Raw genomic sequence first — 20,753 nt, 5'->3', positions numbered from 1 at the left:
TGTCAGGTTACATTCAAGTACCTAGGGGCAGGAAGGTTCGCCTCCCATTGGATATACGGATATACCGATACACCGATGAGGGAGAAGGGAGTAGAAGGAAAGGGTCTAGGAGACAAAGGTATGCATTTGAGTGCAGGCTGCACCATTAGTTGTTCACATTCTTGTTTCAGTTTTCCCCTGTGCCAATCAGGGGTCATGGACTGTATGTAAGTATGTATGCATCTAACTATCTACCTGTGCATGAGTGTGTGTGCATGCATGCGTGCAGGAGTGTGTGCGCGTGAGAGACAGAGGGGGGGGCATGTCAATGGGCTTCTCAAATGCACTCCAATGTTTATCACCCAGTTGACCCTGCCATGTTTGGAGACTCACTAGAGAATGCCTGACACTGTAGTTCAGTCTACATAGTCAGGAGCATTAATTTGCCAAGAGAACTTGAAAGAACACTAAACACCAAGTTTGGTTTGTTCTTTTGCCTGTCCTTCGCAGTTTCTTCCTGATGCTCCTTTCTGCATCAGCGCTTTCCCTGCACAGAAGCCCTCCCTCCTCAGCCTTTAAAGTTGAGCTTGAGAGCTGCCTCGCCTCAATGCTCACATCTCTCTGATCCCACCCGCCCTTTCCCACTCTCTACAGACCACGGTACTGAACCTTAGGCTGCATCCTCTCATTCAGCACTGGAAGTCTGTCACGAAATAAGTCTTTCTCTCCAGCCAGAGATAATATGCCTAATAAACCCACATCACCCTCATGGAAACGAGGAAGGTGCTTATACATCCAAGGATGAAATTTAGCACTCAGGTGCCTCAGATCTTCAGAGAGATGTTTCTGTTTCCCTCCACTGTTAAAACCCCTACTTTCCAGGCATAAGCTGACAATGGTGGAAAGGCACACAATACCCAGGGTCATAAATGTAATCTCTCAGAGCTAACTCATCCCTAGAAATCAATGTTAGCTCACAGAAATCCTACTCAGGGACCCAAAAGGGTATATCCACTTCTGAGACAGTCTCCCTGAAGGGGGCCATATAGGCCCCAGGTACAAAGTTGAAAAGACAAGAAGGTAGCATGAGAAAAAGGAGACCAGGAGTCAGAATCAAAAGAAACAAGGTGGGAATAATACTACCATGCCCTTGTTAGCATTACTACCTAAGATCTCCGAACAGAGCTTCTCAATGGTTCTGGAAAACACAAGTTAGCGTCAGCTTTCAGTGAGAATAATCGTTCCACATGAATGAAAGTCAATTCCGGTATCATTTCAGCCAAAGACCCGACTGGGTTAAGAATCTGTAGTTTAAAATAAAGCACAGGACTGTGGGTTCTAAGGAGGCTTATTGATGTCTGGTGCATCTGGACCATTTGCAAATGTTTAGCCCTAAAACTGGAATAATCCAGTGAACACACACAGTTGAAGCCGCTCACTGTGTTTAAATGGCTGTTGGAGCGCCATGATACTCAGCAGAAAATTGCCTCCAAATTCGTACATTAATTTCAGAATTTTATAACACTTAATTTAAGCACACATTCACTTATATTGTCTGGCAGTCATATTCACCAACAAAACATTACAAGTTCCACGAGGAACTTAGGCCTTCTTGTGTCTCTAGAGTTTCCCACAATGCCTTGTCTTTCGTCGGGCATGTATAGAAATGACAACAGGCCATCCTTAAAAGCAAACTGAAGAGAGAAGTTAGTACAACTGATGATACCAGAACCTCTTGGGCCACCCAAGGAATGAACAAAAGAAAGTCACTGAGCCTTAGAGTCCTCACCCATTTGTCTCATCTATAACATGGTGAGAAATAACAGTGAGGCTATGGGGACTAAATGGAACCTTTTACAGAGAGTACCAACCAAGTGGCTGCCACATAGGCAATGCTCAGGTCATGTTATACCATGAATGGGCTACACTTAAGTTTAAGGAAAGTCCCATAGATTGCTGAATAATTCTTCCTGAGCCATGCCCCTTTCAATTAAACCTCGTCTACATACACAAACCAGGTCATTTTTTTTTCTAGACAGGGAATTCTATGCCAGAGTCAGAAAATCCAGAGTCTAGTCTCTGCAAACTTTATCAGTTTTGCTAAACATTCTGTTCTAGAGTCTTCAGAAACCAGTTCTGTCTCTTGCTCACTTTCTTCTTCCATTTCTCTGTCAAACCATTATACACGGATAGGAGTGCTTGTGGTCTGGTGTTGAATGGTGTATGGGGACAGGAAACCAAATACAATCACTGAATGTCAGCATCTCACTTCCAGACACCAGAAGAATATATTAGGATAAATGACAAAGTCCATCAAATGAGGATGCTTGACCCTTCAGCCAAGTTCTTGGTATTTCTCATGGTATTTGTTTTACAGCCACAATCTCCTGGGCCCAAGAATTGGAAGGACTAATCGGATTGTTTCATAATGGACTCTGACTTGCATTTCTGAGATACTGGGTTGAGTTTTCTCACAGAATAAGTGACGTTTTGAGTTCTGTATGTGGCAAGCAATGTGGAGATCATCAGTGTCCTTTCCCGGGAGCTGGCCTGCATGTGTGACTGGTGAAACGTGGGATTCAGGCAAAGCAAAGTCATACAGCTGCAAGCAGTCCCCACCCCCTGACTCCTGATCTCTCTTCGACAAGCAGACTATCCTCAGTGACCCTTTACCCCCAGGCTAGATTACTTGGTTCAGTGTGGTTTATATCCCACTGACTCCAAGGCTAAGCAATCAACACTGGCTCCTACAAAAACAGTAGGACCTGCCAATTTGATAGTACATACCAGAATGGCAGTGCTTCTGGGCAATCAGTTGGCATCTCTCTCACGACCCTTAAACCCAGAGAACTACCCACTCAGGATCACAGATACTGAGGAGGGTCACATCTTCATCCTTCTCCCTAGGAAGACAAAGTGGTGGGGGTCCACTAGGCAGCTGACCCTGAGTTATTCAACTCACCCTCTGAGCTTCAGCTCTGGCTTTCTTGTTCTTTCCATCAAGGGATACACAGTAGAGAAATTCTCTGAGTGCTTCCTCCACTTTGCCTAGGGTGGCTAAAGCTTGTGCTTTTCTGAAGTGTGCCTGGAAGAAAACGTTAGCCGTCAATCTCATCTTCATTACCATCTTAATGTAGCTACTGTCAACAGCGATTGCTGAGTGCTTACCGAGTAGCCCCTATCGGGTGGAGTGTTGTCAAAAGACTTTGATTTTCATACCAGGAACAATGGCAAACTATTCTGAATCCCATTTTAAAGGCAACGAAAGGGGGATCCAGAGAAATCACTTAACCAAAGTACAACAGTTAGAAAGCTGTAGAGTTCAAGTTTAAACCTGAGACTGACTATATACAAAGCCAAGATTCTTAGCTCCTAGGCTTACTACCTCCTCTCATCTCCCACACCTGAGCATCACAAACATGTCAGAGCCTCCATTTAACCACAGACTATAATAGCTCAGTTTTCGATGTTCATCCAGAGATGACGTGCCTCTATCTGAACTGGTCTGTAAGGCAGTGGTGGCTCACGTGAGCCCATCACTTTTACAGAGGCCTGAGAACTTCCAGAGTGCTCTTTCCTCTCAAAGACAGACCACCTTCCAGAAGACCAGTCACTGAGCCAATGCTTTTGTTTCTAGAAACATAGCTGTCTTTTCCTCTGTTGCTGCACACTTTATAGATATAAGGATGTTTCATGGCCTCAGGATTTAAACCAAAGTGCTCCAGACTAAATTCTGTATAAGGACCTGAGCAGCAATCCTGAGAAGGGCAAGCAAGGAAAAAAAAAACAGAGTAAAGGGGTTGCCTCCTCTTAGTGCCTAATATGAATGTCCCTTGTCAGGCATCCCTCTGCCTTCTAACGTGTGGCTGTATGGTGTCAGGGCCTGGCTATAATCTACTTTCTTGAGCAGTGGCCACAGCTACAAACCTCTTGGGGACCTCTATCTGGATCCTAATCTTGGCTGCCACACTCCTTTCTTGCTCCTGCCAAAAGTGACCTTTTGGAGAATGGCTACCAGGTCATTGCAGAGCAGCTTCAGTGCTGGGAACCTACAGAGACCTCTGGGTGACTAGTAACCAACCCAGAAGCAACTCACACAGCCCACTTTCTCAGGGTGGCCAGCTTACCCTGACAGTTGTACTGCCGGCAAGATGCACTGAATGACACTGAGCCCTGGATGGATGGATGAAATTGGGCTGTCTACTGGACTTAGGGCATTTCACCCAGAAAGAGTGGGAAATACAAAAATCAGAGCATTCGACCCTTTCAAGCCCCAAGACAATAGAGTTCTCTGAACTTTCCCTTTCCTCTTCCTCCCAGTTGTGGGGAAACAAAACCCCTGCCAAATACTTATACCAGTTCTTCCTTCACTGTAGAAATACCTTTTCTCATTATGTCTAGAACATGTTTCTCAGGCCTCTTCCCATCGTGGTATCTAGATTTAGTTTTCCAGTAGAAAAGGCTGCAGGAGAAGCCCCCCTTACCCCAAGGCAGCTCCCTGGCTTTCATGTTAGACAGTCAGTCCCCATGGCAACTTAAGGCGCTGTTGACTTGTATTAAACTGTAAATGTGTTCCTTGGGAAAGAAAACACAATGATCCATTACCAGCCATGAAAACTCTCTCGTGAAAGACCAGTGAGATTCACTCTAATATTACAGACTCGTGTCATACTCCAGGCTAGCCTCAAACTCCTGATCTTGCTTGGATTATAGGTGCATGCCACCACGCCCACCTTTACAAGGCCTTCTCTGAAGTTCCTAGGTCTGTAAAACTTTCGATGATCCCATATTTTCATAGGTTCAACAACAAAACTCATTAGGCAGCAACATCTGAACTAAACTGATGTAAATGATTTTGTAGTATTTATCCTATTCAGTGTGATTTTGCATGTAAATTGCTGCAGAGAGTATGTTTAATTAGACCCACTGGGAGGCTGTCTGGAGACTATTGAAGGTGGTGTCTAATCCAAGGTCAGAGAAACATTCTGGATTCAGAAGACACCTGTTCCTGTGACCTTCAGATAGGCACAGTGGCCCTGGTCTTGGAGACACTGCTTTTTCCACCCTCAGGCTGCATACAGAGGTCCTTAAACCAATATCCTGCAAAGTTTGCAGCTTGCAGAATTTGCTATTCTCACCTTTGATCCTTACACATACCTGTGAAACAATCATGGCCGATAGCACTAGCATCATATAGCAAATGAGAACACTTGAGTGTCAGAGAGTGCGGTCATTTCCCCACGGTCACACTGTGCAAACATTGAGCCCCAGACCCAGTTCTAATCTTCTAAACAAAATACAGACATGTGGAAGAGGTTGGTTCTGAGGCCAGGCAAAGATGCAGAAAGTAGTACTTTGGATTCAGGTACGTCTTAAAGTCTACCTTGTCTTTCTTCTCACCTCCCCTTTGTGCCCTAGATTTTTGGGGGGTATACATGGTGACATGTCAAATGACTATTAATGTTTCAAAATGGCACAACTATTGTGTGAATTTGATGATCTTTTTAAAGAAAGCCGTTTAAGCTCCCATGAAGCCTGGTTATCAGGAGACATTCTTAAGGACCAGGGCTACAAAATCTTCCTCAGATTCCTCTCCCTATTTTCCCTAGAAAATTATGAGTGATGACGATGGTGGCGGTGATAGCAAACACTTATACAATGTTACATGCATCGTTCTGAGCATCTTCTCTACATGATCTTGTATAATCCCCATGACAACCCCATTTAGTAGTTGCCTTGAATATAAGCATGTTATAAATGAGGACATTAGGCACAGAGAAATTAAGTGATATTCCCAAGACTATACAGCTAAGAAAAGTTGCAGAGCTGAGACACGAAGTTAGGCTGTGTGGCTACTGATTCCATACTGTAAAAAAAAAAAAGAAGAAGACAAGGCTATCCTTAACATCACCAACTGAAGGTGGACTTCTTAAGATTCCTTGCAGACTTAGACTTCCCTTTACCAATGGATGCCCTGTACTGCTCAAGCTCTAGTACCTCCTGGTCCAGAGGGCCAGCCTTCTTGCCCATCCCTGGCTGCAGATAGCCCCTTTCCCATCCCTCCCGTCCCACACTCACCTTAAAACCCATTGGCCGAAGTTTACATGCTATTTCTGCATCATGCAGTGCATCCTCATGAGACTCCAAGGTGAAATAAATTTGAGACCGATTGCTATAAAGCAAATGGTCATTTGGAGCTGCCGAAATGAGAAAAAAAGCCCTCATTAATGGCCCCCAGCATAAGCAAATGATAAGTCCTGTATGAGGATGGATCCTAAGGCTTTCCACTGGACCCAAAGGTTTAAATGTCATTTCCAGTCCTAATATTGGCCTGACTTTTACAGCCTAGCTTCTCCACGCAGAGGAGTAATGTTGCCCTCCTTTCTCAAGCTGGCGCTACGTGGTGTGGTGTCCATGATACATTAAAAACTTTTACCTAAAGGAAACCCTGGTACTCTTCTGCCAGATGAACGATGCAGGCTGCTAGTGTCCGGCAATCTGGCTTCTGAGTGAGCCAGTATCAAATGAGAATGAAGCCAGGGAAGAGAGCGAGGCAGCCAGACCTCTAACAAGACAAGTCGATGTTAGTATTCTAGACGGGGATTACCTGTGGCATTAACCACCATATGGCCAGGGCATATGAAGCTTTCCTGGAGGAAACAGATATGCATTTACCAGGTCCATCCTCGCATCGATGGCCAAATGAAAAGACACCTTGACAAGGCTTTTAGGAGTCTCACCCTCACCATCACCAAGTCACTAGAACTCAAGACTGGACAGGTCTTCAACCCACCCATTCTTTAGACAGGAAAAACAAGGCCAAGGAGATGACACGATAGGGCTAGAAGTCACTCGGCTGGTTAATCTTTTGAGGCCTGGGTGACGGTAAGTTCCTTTTTCTGAGTGTGGGCCCAACATTTCAAATAATAAAACACTAGCCATTTCCAGGATACATTCCACACTGTCGGTTGAAGAGGTCCCTTTTCCTCTTAGCAGGCTGACGGTGCTAATACCATTTTTTGCCCCGACTGCTCTGAAGAGATTAACAAAGGTGTAGGAAAGATGCTCTCAGGAAAAATGTTGGTGGTGACAGAAGAGAACCCTAAGAAGGGACTTTCCTGGCCAGCCTTTGCGAAATGAATGAAAGAAACAGAGCCACCCTTGGAATTCCATTCATAAGTGGCCAGAGCCTGTCTCATTCATGTTGCTGCATTCTTCCTCAAGTCCTGGGCTTTGACATCTACCTCTACCCATCCCTCCCTCGGGAGTATTCTCAGCGATGACCTGGGTGCTAATTATTTGCTTTTCACTTTAGCATAGAGTTTGCAGTCTTCTCTGCCACTTTTCTGAACATGGGCAGCTCGCAGCCTGTTTTGTACAGACACACACAGGATGTGTTTTGTGAGTAGGTCTGTGTCCTTCAATCACGGGGTCTGGTAAGCCCTGGTGTTGCTTCCGCCAACATTACCTGTTGCTAGCTTGAGCGGGATTCAACATGTGGGGAGACTCCATCCCATCCCTCCCCCACCTATCAGAGATGGTCTAGGGGTCCCTAGGATCCCACAGCCCTGTCTGCTTAGCCCCACTACTTCCTCCCCAGTATGCTTCTCTGGACACCGCACCCAGCCTGCCTGCAGAGGTGCTGGCACCAGCTTGTGGTTCCAAGGCCACTTCCTGGGTCTGAGTAGGAGGAGGCTGGTGGAGCAAACAAGTCCCTGGGAAAACTCCCATGCTCCACTCCAGGAGAGATGTGGGGCTGCCCCGGTTGCCCTTGAAGTTACAAAGCCTACCCTTCCTCTACAGGGAATTTTTGGAGAAGATAAACAGAGGCATGCCCCCTTTGTAGACAGTCCCTTGTTTCCTTGGGAATTCCAAGAAGTTGCCTAGTCCTGCCTCCCGTTGGGTTAGAGGGGTCAAAGAGTTCGATGTCAGGGCACAGGCTGTCTGACTGCGGCGGGTAGAGGGGGTGGGGCAAGTGCATCTATTTCAGCCAAGGATCGTGTGATAGGAAGCGGTGACAATGAGTCACAGGGCAGCGGGGAGCGAGCCCCCCCTTCTGCCCCCCGCACACGCTCGCGGGATGGTTTCCGAGGCAAGCGTGGCCCACTTCGGTTACCTCAGCGTTACACAATCCCCGCCTGCCCGCCAGCCCGCCCGCCCGCCCGCGCGGAGGAGGGGCCGCCGGCCCGGGCGGCTTGAGGTCCTTATGCAACCAGTGCTCTCCTGACCTAATTCCAGGCCGGACCCACCCCACGGGGAGCCGCGGCCCCGGAAGGGACAACTCCCAGAGACGGGAGCCGCGGACTCGGGCGCAGGCGGGCCACCTCTGGCTGGCAAAAGCCGGGAGGACCGCGCGGGAGTTTGAGAAACAGTGCCAAGTTCCTCTCCTGGCAGGGAAGGTACCGGCAGGTGTAAGAGGGAGCGCTGAAGTGTCCAGGAAAAATAGAGAAATAGGGACGGTGACACGGAGCAAGGCAGAAAATAGTGACAAAGATGAGAAGAAACGCGCAAAAAGAGAGGAATGGGACGAAACATATAGAAACTGGGGCCGGGAGGCATAGAAGCACAAAAGCAAACAGGAGATACGGAAATGAACAACAACTATAAAAAAAGAGCACCAGAGAGACCAAAGAAAGCTAAAGTAGGGAAGACAAACTCCTAGAAAGGCCCCTCCTCCTCCTCGTGGGCCACGGGCCATTCCCTCCCTCCCCCCACCTCTCCCGCGCGCGCCCAACTCTGCCCTGGTCCATCCCCCCCCATCTCGCAGCCGGGTTCATTCTCCCGCCCCCTCGTGTCGTGACCAAGCCCTCGTGGCCCGGTGGCGGCGCGGAGAACTCACCCAGCCGAACTGCCTCGTTGTATTTGAGCAGAGCCGCCTCCACCTGGCGCTCGCGGTATAGCCGATTGCCCTCGTGCCGGAGTTGCGACGCCCGTGCCGGGCCCGGGAACAACTTGCCCAGAAGGCCGCTGAGCACCACGTTGACTCGCAGTTGCAGGGGCGCCTGCTGTCCAGCCCGCCGCATCCCGCGTGCTCTCCCACCGGCCATCATAAGAGCCGAGAGCTTGGCCCCACAGAGCGCGCACCGCCGATCGGCGGCCCGCCCACGTTCCAAGCACAGTTTACAAAAGGTGTGGCCGCACCACAAAGACACGGGGTCCGAGAGAAATCCGTGACATTTCCGGCACTTAAAGCCATCCCATACCTCGGGGACCACGGCCGCAGCCTCCCCTGCCTTTTTCACGGCCGCCGCGCAGCAGCTCGACCTGGCGCTCTGATCCGAGGGAGCCGGCGCCACCGACTCCTTTTGCGGGACGCTCTGAGCCAGGCAGCGCACCAGCTGCTCCAGCTGCTCGGCCACTAGCTGCTGCCTCTCGAAGAGCTGCCTGTATACCTCGAGGGCTTCCCGAAGGCGCCCTCCGGATGCCAAGGCGTCCGCCTGTGTGAGCAGGACTTTGCACTCTGCCGGCGTCGAGGTCCCCGGTGGCGGTGTTTGCTCCAGCTCTTGCGTCGGGGGAGGTTCAGAGCCCTCGGGAGACGCCTCTGGGTGGGCCACGGAGTCTCCTCGGGCCACAGATGCCGCCCGCTCTTCCGGCTCCGCCAGCTCCGCCAGTTCTAAGTTGTTGCTGCCGAGCTCGGCGGGCAAGCTCAACATCTGTGCAGTCTGAAAAGAATCCATAGAGAGAGGGACCTGCGGAGGTTGCCGGTCGGTGGGTGGAGGAGAGGCGTCTAGGAACAGGAAACTAGCAGGAAGGAGCGGCGGACGGAAGCGAGCTGCGCTGCGTGAACGCGGGATCGCAGTGCGCCCGGCTCTGCCTCGCCTCCCGGAGCTCCATGCCGGCTGCCCCGCGCCGCCTAATAACTGTCTTGTCTCAGCAAAGTGTTATATAAAACGTCACCACGTGACTCCACCCCCACGCTGCTCATTGGCCGGCAGCGGGGAAATTGTTACAAAACCAGACAGTTTTGTAACAGCGTTGTGCTTGCTTCTTTTGGCTTCGTGTTTCTTGGCTTCTTTTTTGAGGTTGTTTGTGTTTACTCTTTATTTCCCACTCGCGACCTGGATCTTTTCTGGACCAGGGAGAAGAATGCAACCTCTTCTTTCACGTTTTTCCATCTCTAAACTCTATCCCATCTCACCTCCAAAGTAGTCAGCAAACAGGTCCTCTCTGCCAGCCGCTTGCTAGAGTCCCCTGCCCCGGAGAGGCCAGTCCCAATAGGCTCCAGGCACAGGATCTGCTGGAATGCCAGGCTCCCCTCCAGGGGGCAATGGCTGCCTTATGCAAACGCAATGGGTAGCTGGGGGGCACCCAAGAAACCCTCACCCCTTGTTCCCTAGAACAGCCCTAAGTTCCTGAATTTCCTGGGGGAATCTCCTCAAAGAGACTTAGAGCAGTTTCGGGAGAGCTCTCCGTTTCCCACATAGGCTGCGAATTCCAACCAACGGGTTCAGTGGTAAAAAAAAGTTGGGCAGACCGTGCTGGGCAGCAGTGGGAGCACGAAGACCAGGATTGCTGACTCAGACCCTGGGGAGGCGCCCCTCCGGCCCTCCTCATCTTCTCTCCTAACTCCAGAACCAGTGCTGGAGCGAGCAGTGGGCACCCAGCTGGTGCTTCGCAAACCCCAGGACCCAGACATCAGATAGGCACAAACTGAGCTTATTGAGTTCGGCGGACACCCGGGGGCGTGAGAGAGTACCAGGCAGAATAAAGGGCCCCAAAGCAGAGCAAATCCAGAAGAAAATCAGAGAATTCAGGCACAGCCCAGCTACTGAACAGCCTCCAGTTTCCCTACTTGTGTCAGAGGTAGGAGCCTCAACATAGGGGTTGCACCATTGGGCTAGGTTGGACACTAGTAGTAGTGCCTGACTTGGGCGGATGGGGGTGGGATCTCGACCAGGCAAACTTTTAAAAAATGCCAGATTGGTTACACAGCACCCAGAGGTTTACTGCCAGCCCCTGCATTTCAGACAAGAGCCATGCACAAAATGAACAGACAGGTTTCCATGCAGAGAGGAATATCACACTTCAGGGACAGCTGTGCTGCTCCAAAAAGGGAGGCAGAGTCCAGGCTTCCTCTCCAATGGCCTCCCCTCCGCCAGTGCCTAGAGGTCCTTGGACAGTGATCAAAGAGTCCCAGAGAAGTGCCACCAAGTCGGCTCCTGCTGTGACCATTTAGCTGGGGGACTTTGGGTAACACCATCTAAACCAGTTATTTTCGCTTCTAAACAAACAACTGTCTGGGATGGCTTTTTTTTTAGCTGAGATGAAATCTCTTGTCAGAAATGGGATGTCAGACCCTCTCCAGCACTAAAGTTCTTAATCCAGCCATAAACTAACAAACACCACCCCCACCCCCACCCCCCGCCCGAGAATAAGTACAGATACTGGGCAGCACTCTCCAGAACCCCTCTCTCTGGGCAGAGAGGACAGTAGGTGCAGGGCAGAGAAGGAAGGCAGTTTATAGACTAAAAGGAAGCAAGAAATGAAAGTGGGCTCGGCATCCAACCAGGAAGGCAGGATCAGCATGGGAAAACTTCATCTAGTCTTAGCTTTGTCATGATTGGCTGTCAAGCAGACCCTGTACTAAGGTTTTCCCCAGCCCTAACCTTGAGTGTTCATGATCCTAAAACCGGATTTCAAGTGTTAACTACTGAATCCCCAATAACTATTCCATATGCCATGGCAGGTGGCAGAGGGGATGCTTGGAACTGGAGACGATCCAGCGGCAGCAAATGCTGTCCTCTATGAGAGTCCAGCCTGAGCTAGATTTCGAAGACAGGGAGCCCATCAGGAGACGGACCAGGAGATGGAGGAGGTGGAGCCAAGTCAGTAGGGAAGAAGTTGCTGCTTCTGGTGGCTTGTTGTCTGAACTGGGGCACTCCTGAATGGAGCGAAACCCCTTAGTTTACTGCCAAATGGAACTCCCAGAACTATTCTATGCCTACCACTTCTGGCATATAACGAAGTTACACGTATAAGTGTCCTCCTATAATGAAGGACAATCTGTAGGGCACAAAGAGATTCATATGAAAGGGCCATGACACCAGTAACAATGAAACCTCTTAATTTAAAAGCATTATCCTTCCGACCTTTCTAAAACATTACTGCAGATTGTTTTCCAAAGATAGAGACGGGGGTGTGCCTTGAATCTCAGACCACTCTGTCAAGTAAGCTCCTTGACTTTATCTCTCCTTGATCTGTTGGTGATGGGGAAAGAAGGATGTCAGACATACTGGGCAGAGGGTCACAGTCCTACAAATGGAGAAGGATGTGCTCTCCACGAAGGTCTTCTGGACAACTGCATGTACACGATGCTGACCATGAATTGCGTTTGGAATATTTCTGATTGTCAGGGCAATGCAGGGTGCACTGGGGCAAAGGGCAGCTGCACCTAGTTGGTCACTGCCCACACTAGACTCCACAGAAGAGCTATAATCCACTGTAATCCACTGTAGTAGACTATATCCAAAAAGCATTCTACTGAGTGCTGGGAAAATTAGCAAGTAGTTTTCTTTCCTTCTTTTATTTAAGTTAAGCAAACACTAGTCTCATACATTTGTGGATCAAGGCAGAAGTTTCCTACTGAAAGTAGCCTCTTCCATGTTCTTAGTAATAACTTGGGGGGACCCCTGGAGTGAGGGTGGGAGAAGGGAATTTGCAGTATTTTCTTTTCAGATACCCATGTCCCCACTGAAAGATAATATTCTATGTATTTTGTTAAGATTGTCCATGGCCAGAATGAACTGGGGGAGAGAACAAGAATTGAACCTCTTCTCATTTCTACTGGATACAAGAAAAGTTTTCCAGTTAGGCTTGGAGGAACCTTCTGGATCCTAGAGGAGAGAGTACACAGGACTGGACCCCAGCTTTCCTCAATCAAGACAGTATCATATCTACCTCATTCATTTCACGAGTTTAAGATACAATGCCATTAAAGGTGTCTCTTTAAAACAAAAAGTTGGAGAGTTATGGACATTTTCATTCACTTTCAGATATTTATATTGAGTATCACCTATGTAACACATCCCATTCTAGGCATTGGAGATTTTTGTAAGCAACTCTTAGCTCCCACGTGTTTCCTTACCGACAGTAGCACATTTCCCCCCCCCCCCCCCCCATGTCTGTGTGCTGACTTTCTGAGTAAACGAGATGCTCTCGGAAGGAAAGAAAAAGAAAAAGAAAGGCTGGTAACTTGCATTGCTCTTGTCCTCCTCAGAGCACATCACTTGAACAGCTTTATCAAAAACAAAAACGAACGTTTTAGTCCAGACTAGAAACATCCAGAGGAGTAAGCAGAAATCCAGCTGGAATGCAACAGCTCATTCATAAAAAGAACAGAACAGGCATGTAGATAGTGAATGTTTGACATTCCTGGGATGGAAGAGTCCAGTCAAAGCCAAGGACATGAATGAGAAGTGAGCAACATTCTCCTCTCCACACACACAAGGCATAGACCCTTGACCAAAGCACATACTTTGCTCTCTGCCCGAGTTTCTCATGTCAGAACCTGGAATTCTGGTTCGCACTTTTTAAAGACAGTCACACCTTCACACGAGAGAAAGACTTCCCATTGCTCTGCAGAATAGCCCAAGTTCAGCACTAAGATGAAGCCTACATATCAGCGCTGGCTTCACATATAAGGAAATTCAATGCCAGAGAAAGCTAGTGACTTATTACAAGTCAGAATGGGAGTTTAGGACACAGGATCGGAAGCCAGGGGCTTCTGTCTCCATGAGTATTTTCCCATGTGATCATTTTGCTTCCAAAGGACACAGAGCATCTGTCCAAATAAGTAATAAATTATGTCAGATTTCCCATCTACAAGACTTCCATCAGTTCAATTAATGTGCACTGAACATGCGCTGTGTGTTAACAAAGCTGACATTTGGTACAATAATAATAAGCTATGATGAACACACCACCTACTCTCTTGGAGATCCCTGAGGATACGAGAAGCAAAGATTTGAAGCAATGATGTGAAGACAACAGGTAGCATGTGAAAAATACCCAGACTGCAGGAACAGTGTGCTTATGGGACCGCTCAAAGATTACATACAGACTGCGGTACTTCCTATCTGACAAAGAAGGTGCCTTTCGGCGAGGTGACAGCTGCTTTGAACAGCTGCTTCTCAACTCAAGGGGTCTCCCTTGGTATTGGAGCTTTGTTCCCTGGGAGGGAAGGGGAAAATTCCAAGTTGAGCTGGCCAAGCCCTAGGATATCTTTTTGTGGCACTGAGGATTGATCCCAGGGCCCTACACATGTTCAACAGGTGGTGTACCACTGCGCTGCACTCCTAGCCCAAGCATTTGTGGTTTTAGAAGGTCTTCACGAGACTGTGATGCTCCAAGTGGTCTAATGTTCACCTGTGGAAAAGATGAGTGATATAGGATTTCCCTCTGTTTCTGGGAAAATGTTTTATAACCTTTGGTTAATAAAGAGGCTGCTTTGGCATATGGCAGGGCAGAGTAGAGCTAAACAGGAAAACTAAACTGAATGCTGAGATAAAGAAGGCAGAGTCAGGCAGACGCCATGTAGCTGACCAAAGAGAAAGACACTGGAACCTGACTGGTAGGCCACAGCCTCATGGTGATACACAGATTAATAGAAATGGGTTAATTCAAGATGTAAGAGCTAGCTAGGAATACACCTAAGCCATAGTTTCTGTGTGTTTATTCGGGTCTGGGAGGCCAGGAACAAAAGAGCAGTCTCTGTTTACAGATGAGACAGGTCCTTCTTTCCCTCCTTCATCCTCAGTATCCCCAAAGGACCCCAGGGATCTCGAGAGTTCTTTTTTACATTTGAGTGGAGGGCAAATTGAACATCTAGAGATTTTCAATGATGAGGCCTCCTGCCAAGCAGGAAACAAAGCAAGACCATAAAATACCAAACTGAGGAAGGTTTGTTTCCTTTATCAACAACACAATTCAAACCTGGTTCCAAAGCCAGTCAATCTGTTATCCAAAGTACAAAAATCGAGCAAGGTTGTGGAGCTGGCAGCCACATAGGAAAGCCAGGGTGATGTTTGTTGCTGGGAGCATGCCGTTTTAACTCCATGGTGTGACTCAGCCCAAGCCGCTTTTCTCTTCTCTTTATGTCTGTTCTTCACCTATTAGTCATAATGTCCAAAGTCACTGACAGGATTATCTCCCAGTGATGGAAAGGGCACACAGTAACTAGTCCTGATATCATTCCTGGGAACAGAAGGGATCCAAGCCATCTGCCCGTGCTTGTGAGTAAAATGTGTATATGCTGCCTTCAGAGAAAGCAACTTCTTCCCAGGAGGAGAATGAACTAGACATGTATGTCTGGGTCCCACCTTAGGACTCAGGGGAACAGTGACCAATGTGAAAGCTCTAGAGGCCCTGACAGGGAGCATTCTGGCCTTAGGATGGAGGAAATAAAATACAAGTTAAAAGATTAATCAGGAGTGTATTTTCAGACAGCGACAAGACTGAAAACTGGTGAGAATGCATTAATTAGAATTAGCTTTTCCACTTGTACTCAAATCAACATTTGAAGTTTTATACTTTAACCATTTGGAAGGGTATAGATCAGTGGCATTAAGTGTAGTCACGCTGTTGAGAAAATATGACCACTATCAACAGTTAGAGCTTTTTCTTTCCCACTGTAAAAAGGACTGCACAGCCCATTCAATGCGAGCGCCCTATCCCCCATCCCCTCGCTGCTGGCACCGCCATTCTGCTATCAGTCTGTCTAGTGCACTATGATAGTAGCTCAAAGAAGAGGAAGCATATGATTTTCTGTTTTTATGGCTGAATTATTTCAGTTTAGCACTGTGCTTTTGGTTTTACACATATCATGGTATATGACAGAATGTCCTAACATTAAAAGGATGAATATCTCACTGACTATCTACACATTTATCTATTCCTCCATTAATGAATACTTAGACTGCATTGCCTTGGAGCAATTGTATATCGAACATCTGTGAACTGAGGTAAACACATATCCATTGGTGATCCTGTGATTACCTCTCAGGACTATATACCTAGAAGTGAAATATGCTGGCTCATATGCTGGGTACTCCTATTTTTGACGGAATCCCCATACAGTTTTTCACAACTGAACCATTTTACATTTCGCTAACGATGCACAAGGTTCTAACTTCCCCACTTCCTTGCCAACACATTTTAAAAATAGAAGCCACCCTAGTGGGTATGAAGTGTTATCTCATTGTAGTTTGAATTAGCATTTTGTGATGATCAATGATGTTCAACGTATTTCCATACGCCTTTTGGACACTTGTATATCTTCTTTACAGAAATAGCTAGCCAAGTTTCTGTATTCATTTTTAACATTATGTTGGACTTGTTTCAAATTGCTGAGTACTGGTAGTTCTGCCGCTTGTCAGTAACCCAGAAAACGCACAACTGACGAATGGTTTTCTCATCTTGTGAATTACCTTTTCACTCTGTTATCAGTTTTCTTATTTGAGAAGTTTGTCAGAATTAGTATTTTGAACTTGTAATTTCTACTTCAAAAATCTGGCTATGAAGCTAGGCATGCTAGACATTGTGGGGTGCCTTTGCAATCAGAATCCAGGAGACTGGGTACAAGGACCAATGCCAGTTCAAAACCAGTCTGGCCTACAGGGCAGATCTTGTCTCAAAAACAACAATAAAAATCTAGCTATGAGACCCTGGGTAAGATTCTCAATGTTTTTGAGCCTACATTTGTGGGCTTAGCTTTTTTTGTTTTGTTGTCTTCTTTTCATCTGAAAAATTAGGATGATATGTATAAGAGAACCTAGTTTATAAGACTGATATGAGGAGTAAATGGCACCATCACATCAAATGTTACTTCAGTCTGGCCCACTTTAAACGTTCAGTAACTGGAAGGCCTTCTTTAGTATCAGCTTGAAGAAAGAATGAGAATGACATAACTGAAATGTGGTATTAGTTACTATCAAAAAGCTTTATCCAACAATGTTAAATAACCAAGTTGAACATGGTAGTATTATGCAATACTTAATACTAGTATAGCCGGTTGCAGTGTCAAAAAAAAAAAACACTTAAACATGTATCATTCATTCAACAGGCCCTGCTGAGAACATAATCACTAGTGAGATGCAGTCCCTCAGAGCCGAGTGGGAGAACTAAACCAGAGAAAGGGCAGTTTCAATCAGGCTGATGAGCGCTAGGAAGACAAGCACAAAGGGGAGGAAACAGGGAGGGAAAGCAATTCAGATTGGGGGAGGACCTCCTGGGAAGATAATAAGGGCACAGAATTCTGCACAATTCAATAGCAAAGAGAAAGGAAGGGCAAGCTGGAAGGACTGAGTGTTCTAGGTACAGCAAAAAACTAGCACAAAGGCTAGAGGTGAAAGAGACTGCCTTGGGAAAGAACTTTCAGTTTGCTCCGACTGCAGTCTTAAGAAAAGAATCGTGTGGGAGACCCTGGAAAGTGCAGCACTCATGGAAAGTTTTTTAGACCAGAGAAAGGGATTGCTATATTTTCTTTTTCTTTCAAACATAACAGTAGCTCAGGCTGACCCTCCAACTCTTGGCAATCCCCCAAGAGCCTACATGAGCTACTACACTCAACTATAAGAGTTGGAATCTTTATCTTGGAAATAGCAGACAGCTGGCCAAAGGATTAGAGAAATATATATATATTTCCTCTAGAAAGATCTCTTTGGCCACAGAGGAGAGACTAGAATATAGCTGAGAAAAGAAAGAAGCACAGTATTTGAGAGCAGAGATGGGGACTGAATGGACAACCTTGGTCAACACTTTGCCAGTTAGAGACTTAGGCATTAGTACAGTTTCCTTTGAGCTAGGCAGTGGGATTTGAGAACAGCTAAGTAGCATGTACAAGGTCCTTCTGTCGTATGGACTCTGGCATTCCACACTGACATCTCACTCATTCATGAGATAAATGAAGCTGGGAGACAAGTTTCCATATCTGCATTAATAAATCCCTTTGTGGTCCCCAAGCCCTGCTTCCCTAGTGGCTACTGTGCAATTGTAAGTCATTTCAGAATTCATTTATCGGTTTTCAATTGATCATCAATGCACTATGGCTTCGAATCCTTAACCTTCAGATCTTTACCCTTCCATCTGCCTGAGTGTTAAGTGAGTAAGAAGCCTACAAGGGAAGCTTTCCATCCCAGGGAGGCTCAGATAAAAAAAGCTGGAAAAGGCCAGAAAGAGAAGAATTATGCCATCTACAGGAAGATGGATACAACTAGAAATAATTGTAGTGTGTGCAATTGGACACAGACAAACATATTTTCACCAATTTGTATATTCTGGATTTTAGTATCACTCATGTATAACAGAAATGAGAGTGCCTATGGGAAATGACTAGGAATAATAGGAGGGAGGGGGAAAGAAGAGGGGGAGAGGAGAATATAGTCAAAGTACTTGATGTACGAAAAGGTCTTTATGAAATCCATCATCATGTACAATAAATAGACGCCGACACAAAAGATCACTTGATTGTAGCCAAAAGGTCAAGAAGTGATAATGAGAATTTTATATTAAAGAACTCAGTGTTACTTGCAAATAGCTGTGAGACACAGTTAGCCACATTTGTCTTATAAATTCCTATCTGAAAACCAAGGGAGAATAGACAAAAAAAATGCACTCAAATTCAATAACTTTATGACTACCTCTTAAAAATAAATGTGCTTTCAAACTAAGTAAATACTCACCTATCAGTTTGCCCAGCAAATGGGTTTTCTGATCCAATGCCCTTGGAGTTAAGAGGACTTTTCTCCAAAACTCTACTATTTGTTCACTTGGGAATATGTCCCTGTCCTGGAATTGCTGAGCACGGTGTTATCAAACCCAAACTGTCAACCCAAGATCCATAGGTATGTTTCTATCTGGGACACTTGTATTAAGAAGATTTTATTTTGGCAAGGATGGAACATTCACTGAGAGAAGAAAAATGAACAAGGAGGTGAAGCTACAGCTTCCAGAACATCCACCTAATGTGCCTACCCTGAGGCATCAAGATGATGGAGCATCGTCTGAGTGAATGGCAAGGCACTGCCCATGCAGAGGGAGATGATGGTAGCATTATTGTTTCACACCTACGAAAGGCTGGGAATGAGAAGGAGATTTGGGTGATACAAGGCACAGGGGGCCGCAAGCTGCTAGGGGAGCAGTCCGCACTCAACAGAAAGAACAGAACAGCCAAATGCAACTACAATCCCAGCACTGGAGTTGTATCGGTCACAGAGCCTATGGCGGTGAAGGTCCTTGAAATATGAGAGTCAAGGTTGGGTTTTGTTGTAAGAGGCCAGCATTTTTTAGGCCCTGCTTCCCTCCCAAGGTTTGCAGGAGCAGCAGGATAGGCTGAGTTTGAGAACCCTGGGTGCCTTACTCCCATTCTATGGAGGAGGCACCCTGTGTAGGTGTTTCTTTTTGAGGAACACCAACAGTACCCTCTCTCGGCAGCACGGTAAATAGGAAGTCAGTGAAAGGCCAAGGGGCTTCCTGCCACATGTGCAAAGTGGAGGCAGGGTCACATATCAAGTATAACAACCTCATTTTGTCAGCATCCCAGGCATGCATAACTAGCCACAAGGGCAGCGATCTCATTTGATGCCCCTGAAGGCATCTAAAGAAATGAAAGAAGCGGCATGGGAAGGCCTGTATGCACAGTGTAGGTGGAAGAGAAACACTGCTCAGGGTGATGGGGTTTCCAAAGCCCCAGATTTATCCAAGGAACATTTTCGAATACTCATCCCGTGCAGAATACCATGGCAGGTGCCACAGGTGATAAAACCTAGATGAAATCTTGGGCACGACCTCTCAAAGGGTTGTGCTTTTCCAGAAAAGCTAAACACTAACCTAAGCACTTCTTTCTTAATTCAACATAGCGTGGAGGAGTGGGCACACGCAGAAAAGGAGTCTCCCGAACATTGTTTGTTTTCAGGCAGGATATAAAGGGGAGGCTTTAATTGATTTTTTTCCAGGGATACATTCTGTCTTTCCTGGCTATATATGAAAAAATCCTTCAGGTGGTATACCCTGGAGTCTCCCTCTGCCTCCTCCACAGCTGAAGGTCTGTATTTGGCCATTTCTGTGAGTGGTAGAGGGAGAGGGATGGGAAAGGATGCCCTTTCCTAAGGAGATCTGGTATCATATCCATTAGTTCACATCATGGAGATTGGGAAGAAGGGCAAGATGTAAGTCTTAGGCAACAGTGCCTTCTCTGTCCACAGCAAAACTCCAGGCATACAGTAAGTGCTCAACACATGCTCACTGCATGACTGGATTGCTAGTGTCTGAAATGTCTGCCCCACAGCTTCAAGTGGACAATCAAGCTTTCGCTGACCTGGAAAGAAGTTTGTTTTCTTAGAAAAAGCAAGGTCCCCAGGAGGCTTCAGTTGGGTGGCAGGTTAAGAAGGTTCCCCATTCTTCACTCTTTTTTATTTATCACTACACAACTCCCACAAAATTCTCTGCCTTTTATCCAGGACAACACCTTCATCCTTCTCCTACAACCAAAGACCCTTCGAGGACCTGTGCGGGTCTTCCTGTGGGCATGCGGAGATGGTGGCCTGCCTTACTTCCTCCCTCATGGAACACTGCTTTTCTTTCAAAGTCCCACATGCTTTCCCCCACTGAGAAGCCCTTCCTGAGAGAAGACTACATGCCATGATCCCTTCTGATTCCCTTAGCTGCACCGCCGAGTGACTCATGATCTTGCAGACAAATATGCTTGAGTCATTCCAGTCAGGGACGGTCTCATGTGCAGTTTTCTCCCAAACAGACTCTGAGGCCTGTTTGGTTGTCAG

General features: G+C 46.8%; 1 protein-coding gene across 2 annotated transcripts in view; it reads right to left on the bottom strand.

The window, feature by feature from the left end:
• The window catches only part of Lonrf3 (LON peptidase N-terminal domain and ring finger 3), a 38,840-nt gene extending 29,017 nt beyond the window's left edge, over window positions 1-9,823 (bottom strand). For both annotated transcript variants that reach the window (XM_048450391.3, XM_048450392.3), the window contains exons 1-3: window positions 8,819-9,823; window positions 6,058-6,176; window positions 2,942-3,064 (exon numbers count right to left, since the gene is read on the bottom strand). In XM_048450391.3, the coding sequence (XP_048306348.1) occupies window positions 2,942-3,064; window positions 6,058-6,176; window positions 8,819-9,656 (1,080 nt within the window). In that variant the 5' untranslated portion in view covers window positions 9,657-9,823. The remainder of the gene's footprint in view (window positions 1-2,941; window positions 3,065-6,057; window positions 6,177-8,818) is intronic.
• Between the last annotated feature and the right edge of the window lie 10,930 nt (window positions 9,824-20,753).

The sequence above is a fragment of the Myodes glareolus genome, chromosome X (genome assembly GCF_982192425.1).
Source record: "Myodes glareolus chromosome X, mMyoGla1.1, whole genome shotgun sequence".
In the NCBI taxonomy this organism is placed as follows: Eukaryota; Metazoa; Chordata; class Mammalia; order Rodentia; family Cricetidae; genus Myodes; species Myodes glareolus.
This window is presented reverse-complemented; position numbering and strand designations above follow the sequence as displayed.